At 32.2% G+C, this 7,366-nt stretch overlaps 2 protein-coding genes across 2 annotated transcripts; both read right to left on the bottom strand.

Annotated features, from left to right (window-relative positions):
- Positions 1 to 26: 26 nt before the first annotated feature.
- On the bottom strand, positions 27 to 3,782 carry LOC106107353 (ankyrin repeat domain-containing protein 27). Its single transcript, XM_013288183.1, has 2 exons — positions 3,499 to 3,782; positions 27 to 3,419 (listed from the first exon to the last, which is right to left on the bottom strand). Exon 2 carries the CDS (start codon positions 3,417 to 3,419, stop codon positions 636 to 638), a length of 2,784 nt encoding a protein of 927 aa, XP_013143637.1. The 5' UTR covers positions 3,499 to 3,782; the 3' UTR covers positions 27 to 635.
- A 280-nt stretch (positions 3,783 to 4,062) lies between these two features.
- LOC106107108 lies at positions 4,063 to 5,938 on the bottom strand. Its single transcript, XM_013287806.1, has 3 exons — positions 5,882 to 5,938; positions 5,231 to 5,435; positions 4,063 to 4,274 (listed from the first exon to the last, which is right to left on the bottom strand). The coding sequence occupies exons 1-3, from the start codon at positions 5,891 to 5,893 to the stop codon at positions 4,066 to 4,068; spliced, it is 426 nt and encodes a 141-aa protein (XP_013143260.1). The 5' UTR covers positions 5,894 to 5,938; the 3' UTR covers positions 4,063 to 4,065.
- Between the last annotated feature and the right edge of the window lie 1,428 nt (positions 5,939 to 7,366).

Genomic DNA, 7,366 nt, shown 5'->3' with positions numbered 1-7,366 from the left:
TTACCTCATATATTTAAAAAAATGCCACCATTTTTCATTATAAAATAAACAAAGTATAGTTTTTTTTATAATGTCCTTACAATGTCATGGTATATATCACATATTTTAAATAGTACTGTACAAATATTGAAATAAGGATACAAAAGAAAACATAAAAATACAATAAGTTGTAAAAACATTATAATTAGTGTGTGATACATAAAATCAGTCTTATTAATAATTGGATGATGTCTATGGCACATAAACACAAAAACCAGAAAAACATTTGTGCTGTAAAAACAAAACAATTTTTATAAACTAAATAAAAAAAGAACTTTACATACGTATTATAGACTTAAACATAAGTACTTAAAATGGCCAAGATTTCGTGATCGAAAAATTAAAGATTCAAGAATAGTGTCATCTTATCATATAGTTAAGGCAAGCCATTTAAGCATTTTTACTTAGGAGTTGTTTATATTTCACTCATAAATACACTAAGGCACTTTTTAGTGACGACTCTTCTATTAGTATTTAATAATTAGTTATATTGCAACAAAATCATGTCAATGGAATGTTAACAATTAATAAGAATCAATAACAATATTAGTAACTAACAGTTAATTATTAATTAATCTTTAATGTTAATGCAGGCTTTATTTATTTTTATCTAATTTATTTGCATATTTTTCTATCAAATCTATTATAGTTAAATGGACTTTCTTTTTAGCTACATCTAAAGCTGATTTTTCGGTAACATCCAGTAAAGATAGATCTGGGTTATAATTTAGGAGTGCTTTGGTCGCTCCAATATTGCCCATATCACTAGAATTATGCAAAGCTGTACTTCCTGCTGCGTCAATAGAGTTTATATTTGCTCCATTGTCGAGAAGCAGAGTGATAACAGTTGTTTTATTGTACATAGCAGCCAGATGCAAGGGAGTTTGTCCTTTCTTGTTAACACAGTTCACATCAGCTTTGTTATTTAATAATATTTTGCATAATTCGTCCATACCAAATCGTGCTGTATAGTGTAATGCTGTAAAACCATTTGTATCCGCAAAATTTATATCAAAATCTGATATTTGAGGTTGGGGTTTCTTACAAAATTGACATTCACATAGTGGATGGCAGAGTGGTCCTTTAGAAGCGAGTCTGTTATCAGTATTTGATTCATAGTCAATATTTAAATAGAAACAAGCAAGTTTGATGTCACCATAGGTAATTGCCTGTAATACTCTATCAATTCTTTTCAAATTCTCCACCGCTTTTGAAGCATTATTACTGATGTCTCTATTTTTAAAGCTTAATTTTCCCAATTTAAGGATTTCAGAATCGTCAGATTTACAATTTAATTTCTTAATATCAGAACTTGTTATGTGAATGTATTCAAATAATGTTGGTGTAGAAGATTTTAGGACATGTAAAATTCTTAAGTTATGAGCGTAATCAAACGCACTTTTGTTATTCTTGTTCTGTAATGTTGGTTCGGCACCATTCTCTATCAACAGCCGAGCAATCCCTTCATATCCCCATTTGGATGCTAAATGTAAAGGTGTATTTCCAACTTCATTAACACAATTTATTCTCATTTTCTTTCTACCATGCTCTGCGAAATAAATTAATGCCTTAACACAATTCAAATGTCCATTATTTACTGCTAAATGCAGAGGTGTGTTTTTATCCACATTTGGATAGTTAATATTAGTTCCAGAATGTAATAATAATAGAAGTGCATTTTGATGTCCTCTTGAAGCGGCATAATGCAAAGGAATACATTCATTAAGATCTGTGGCATTTACATCGGCACCCATTTCTAATAATATTTCTACTATTGCAGCTTTCCCGTGGATACAAGCAACATGCAACGGAGTAAGACCATGACTGTCTCTCGATGAAATAGTTGGAGATGTCTTTAATAGATTCTTTGAGATTTTGAACCAACATTTTTTACAATTGCACAATGGATGACAAAGTTTTTGGTATATTTCTGTATCACTATTACTATCCTCATCATCTAAATCATTGTTGTTTAATGATTCTTCTAATGCTATCTTAAGGATGCTTTTTTCATTCTGTTGAATGCTTTTTAAATGTCTCTGATTTCTTTCTAATATTTCTTGTACTTGTTCTGTATGATTAGCTTTAATTAACTCAAACACATATTCAAGTGTTTCTTCTCTGCAGTTGGTTTCTGATGTTGTAATAGACTCTGTCAAGCTACTTCTCCTTTGTTTATTGTCTTGTAAATTTTCTTCAGTAAGGTTACTTTCGTAGTAATAAGATTCAGGGTCAGGAGGACCAGCTAAGGCACCAGATTGTATGTGCTCTATAACAGCTTCAAGTGTGGTGATTAAAAAAGAACTTTCATCACCATCACCTTTACCAACACAGCTAAAGCGAAATTCCTTCATATAAGTAAGTTGACTGTACCATGTAGGTAAACCAGATTTGATAAGAAGAAATACAAAAACAGGTAAAAGATCATCTGCAGTCAAAAGTATAACATTATTGGTATTATCAATTTTATTGACAGCATTTAAAGCTTGTTTCAGACAAAGTATTTTTTCCAAAGAAGTATTATATGAATCAATCTTGGATAGTATCTGCTTTGCCTTTGGTACAGCATGGTATAGTTCTTTCTTAATTTCCAAATCTCTAAGCTGGATATCTGACATGTTTCTTATTTTTTTATTCAAGTGAGAATCTTCATAGGCACAACTGGTACATATTGATTTGAATAATGTGTCAAACAAAAGATGTTGCATGTAGCTTTCTACAGCTAACTTTATATTATCTAATATATGTTTAGATGCTTTTGATTTCTCACGAAGTCTTCGATTCTGCAATGTTGTTTGCAGGCACTGTGTGTAAAGTTCACTGATTGCTTCTTTGAGTGTTCCAATAGCTATAGGTAAAGTGGGATTTTTCTTTAGAAATATTTGCACATTTAGTTCTATTTGATCAAGAACTTGGCGACCAGCTGCTTGTGTCCATAGCAGGTCAATGCAATCATTTATAGAGACAAGACAATCTTTAGTAACAACATTGTCACCTGTGGTTGTAGTGGGTTCTAGAGAACTTTCTATACACCACACTTTATATTTAATGAAGTCTTCAGTATAAAATGTTTCTTCAAAAAGTATATGACTTTGAAGAGGCAAACCTTTAGTTAGTTCTAAAGTAATTACTTTATTATTGACTGTAACTTGTTTCTCTGTTAATGTACTATAATGAGTTTCTGGAAGTTCTTCGCTAGGTACTAAAATGTGCGCCCCAAAGTCCTCTATTGTGAATACACGAGTATTTAGACTCCCGATACGAGGAACGCAAATTATCCAAGAGTGCGTAATACAATGTTGAAATAAATTTGTATATTCATTTCTCAGTTCCATAAAAAAAGGATTATCTGATATTATTTCATCATATGCACCCTCCATCTGAAATCGAGAATTGCTATTGAGTAAAGAAATATAATTTATTAAAACCGGCTTACACTGTAACATGATAATATTTTACCTTCAAGTTGTTCTTTATAGTGAAATTATGTTAATTCCTCGTAAGATAAAGTAATATCTAACACTATTTAATCACAAAATCACAATGTGAGAAATTCATTGAAAAGCGAAAAAGCAAAATTATTTTAATATTCATGAATTTAAGCGCACCGCAGAAACACTAACCACTTTTGCACTTCGCGAACCAACTAATTACAAAAGTCGCCGACAGACAGATCAGTAAAGAATTTTAATGTGAGCAAAGAAAAGACAAGGTTTTTCACAGAACGTTCATGTATGACGTTGACAGATTGGCACATGCACAAGTCAAACTGACTTTTGCTATTGACATTGACAGTAGTTTAAACATTATTTTTAGTTGCATTAGCTTCTAGTCTTTTAAGCTTATATCTACAGTTATATAAATATTATTCTTACTTTTATTGTTTGTATTTTGTATTGTACCTTTTTTATCAACATGTAAATGAAAAAAAAAGAAGAAACTAAACAACTATAATTTTAATGTAAAACCATTAAAATTAATTACAAGTTTATGAATGATTTATTAAAACAGAATATTCCTAGTTTATTATCCTCGACCTCTTCCACCAAGTCCGCCTATTCCTCGTCCTCCCAACCCTCTTGCGCCAAATCCTCTAGCTCCGACAGATCTGGACCCAAATCCTCTACCGGGAGGACCTCTTGCACCAAACCCTCTTCCAACTACTCTACCAAATCCTCCAATCCCACCTCCTCCAACTAATATAGGTAATGGTAGGGGACGCGGGGTGTAACGATCTAAAAAAAGAAATACATTTCAATTGATTCTTTTGATTAACATTCATTATTTAGTAGTAAAAAATTCACGATGAAAATTAAATTCTCAGACAATATTGTTATTACGAAAATAAAGGGTAAACAAAAAAATCTTACTTTACATTTATGGCTTTTCAAAATTTTAAAACTTTAGCTATTTACCTTCGAACTATCAATGGTTCTCATCTTAAATGTAAATGAATTATCTCTTTTAACAGTGGTAGTGCCCGCTTTAACATCTTAGCACGAATGGGCCGGCACGCCCGGTGTAATACCACGACCACACAGAAGATAGGCGTGAAATGGAAGCAATTCCGTGTTTCGTTTGATGAGTGTGGTGCCGGAGGCCTAATTTAAGTCCCTTTCTCTTTACCACCCTTTTCTTATAAGGAGAGGTTGGGAAGAGGAAGTGGATTTGACGGTGGAGGAGATGCATAGGAAGGGGAAATATCCTCTTTATATGCGTCTCCTCCTCCGTCGTATAAGGGTAGGCAACGCATCTGCAATTGCGAATGTCTATGGGCAGCGGTCGCTTCGCCATTTTGGCGGTTTCAGGTGGCCGCTTGCTCGTTTGTCACCTTATGTTATAAAAAAAAAATCTCTTTTAGAATATGAAAAATCTCTTATCTGCCATTATGACAAAGATTGGTTGAACATTATTAAGAGATTGGATAAGTTTTTTATTTTTATGTTTGTAGCCTTTGCTCAAGTAGTTATTTGTTAGATGTAATTTTTTCTTTTTCACTTTGGGGACCAAAACTTGTTTGTAAACGGTAAAGAGGATATTTACCCGGAGCAAATAACGCATATAAATGGATATTATTGCATTGGAATTTAAAAATATTGCATTTAATACCTCGAAATATGCTATGAGGCGACAAAGATTAACCGATGTAAAAGTATAGAGTATACACATTGATAAAAATGGTAATACTTACATTTGTCCGATTGCCTTTTAATTATGATGTGTGTTTTTCCAGCCTTATCTGTTTGATCTCCGTAAAATAATAAGTCTTTGATAGGATTATCTTTAAAATTTCTTTTATATTGAACTTCATCACTATTGTTCCTTGTTGAATTAGCATATTGGAGTAATATTAAAAGAACGATCGTGCTAGTTAGAAACCATTGAAAGAATTTAACCTGAAATAAAAATAAAGATACATATGTAAGTTGTACGTTACAGAACAACTCAGAGATGTTAATCACTGAGGGAAATCAATGCGTAAACTTAGCATTATAACTCGATTCTAAGGGCGTTTTTAAAGTACTTTGAGTTGTTAGCGGACTTATGTACTTAGTTATAACTGAGAAGTCGCTTTGTTCCATTAAATCGTGTAGCCAAAATTTAAACTGTGAGTTAGATAGTTTTCAGTGTTGCCAACACACCTCAAGTTCTTTAATGATAAATGCAAAAACTATCGAATTAATTTTTAATAATAGTTTAAAGTTATTGAACTATGTTTAGTAATATTTATTTTTACTCATAGCAAAGTTACACATAATGCATTAAATAAATTGCCTCAATAACTTTAAAAATAAACTAACTCATTTGTAATACAGTTAAATATGAAAAAAAAAACACTTACAGTGGCCATCATTGTAATAGTTTTGAGATCACACTGGCGTAAGTAGTTGTTTATTGTTACTTATAAAGGTGATCATTTAGCACTCTGTATATGATAATTGGTGACTAAATGGAATTTCGTTCTAAATTTATATTAGTACCATGTACAATAAATAGATTTAGAGTCGTAGTCATGTTGTTACTAGAAATGTTATTTTAAAGTCGTGTATTATTAGAATAGCTTGCCCTCGACTTTGTCCACGCAATATTAAGATAAATAGCCTATATTACGCCCGTTAATGTCAGCTACCCTTCAGTGAAAGTCCGGTAGAAATCGGTCCAGCCCTTTTGGACATTAGCTGGAACAAACGCGGCTTGCGTACAGACAGACAGACACAAAAAAATTTAATTGCTATTTTTGTTATCATCAACGCAAATACCAACATCATGTACCCTAAATCTGGATTTTTTTGTTTTGATATTACAGACACTCCAATTTTATTATATGTATATAGAAAGGATGCAGGAGGACCACGATATGTGGTAGGTATTGGGAAAAACTGTCCAACATTGGACAGATAGAGGGTGTTAATGATGATGATATTAAAATGTATTATTAAATTGTAATGCCTAGTTTTAATCATTTTAACAAAGCGAAAGCGTATATAAGTAGAAAGTTAGTAGAAACTATAGCTTGGTAAACATATAAATACTAGCTTTCGTCTGCGACTTCGTTCACGTGGAATTAAAAAAAAAGTAAGCCTATATGTTCTTCCAGACTATTCTCAACATCTATGCCAAATTTCATCAATATTCGTTCAATGGTTTAAGCTACATACTCTAACAAACATCCATCTAAATTTTCAGATTTATAATATATGTAAGTAGGATTTATGCAGGTGACTATACATTTGTTTCGGTAAAACCACATGTCATCATCATCATCACCTCCTTATCCTACTCCCGTAGGGTCGGCGGTTTTGTCCTCCACATAATTCTATTATACGCCATCTCAGTCATAATTCCTTCTTGATCATGTCACCTTTCACGCAATCCATCCATTTCTTTCTAGGTCCCCCTCTACCGGTGTACCCCTCCACATTCTTAACTAACGTCTATTTTGTAACCCCATGTAAACTTTATAATTCGTTATACTGCATCTCATCATTACGAGGTTAATCTATACGTTATTGCGTTTACATCAAAGGGCTATCAGTTTTAGCCAAGGTTGATCGACTTTCTCGTCGACCTTACACTGCCTTAAATGAATATTCCACTTTTATCTTAACCTGATTGATTATTAATAATAATATAGAGCAACGCAATAATTACTTAATAGATTGCTTTTATATGCATTTAAGTTATCAAGGACGTAACTAGATACTAGCCAGAAAAAAACGTTTAATTTACCAATTACTCCATACCAATATTATAAAGATAGAAGATTTGTATTATTGTATGTATTGAAATAACTCAAAAATTCTTCTTCTTCTTCTGTAGCTCTACA

The sequence above is a fragment of the Papilio polytes genome, unplaced genomic scaffold (assembly GCF_000836215.1).
Source record: "Papilio polytes unplaced genomic scaffold, Ppol_1.0 DF822067.1, whole genome shotgun sequence".
NCBI classification, from domain to species: Eukaryota; Metazoa; Arthropoda; class Insecta; order Lepidoptera; family Papilionidae; genus Papilio; species Papilio polytes.
Note: the sequence above shows the minus strand (reverse complement) of the source record. Positions and strands in the feature narration are given on the sequence as shown.

Coding starts and splice junctions, on each gene's coding strand:
- LOC106107108 (XM_013287806.1), bottom strand. Junction 4,275..5,230: donor TAAAAGGCAATCGGACAAAT/GTAAGTATTACC, acceptor TTCTTTTTTTAG/ATCGTTACACCCCGCGTCCC.
- LOC106107353 (XM_013288183.1), bottom strand. CDS start 3,419: ATGGAGGGTGCATATGATGAAATAATATCAGATAATCCTTTTTTTATG.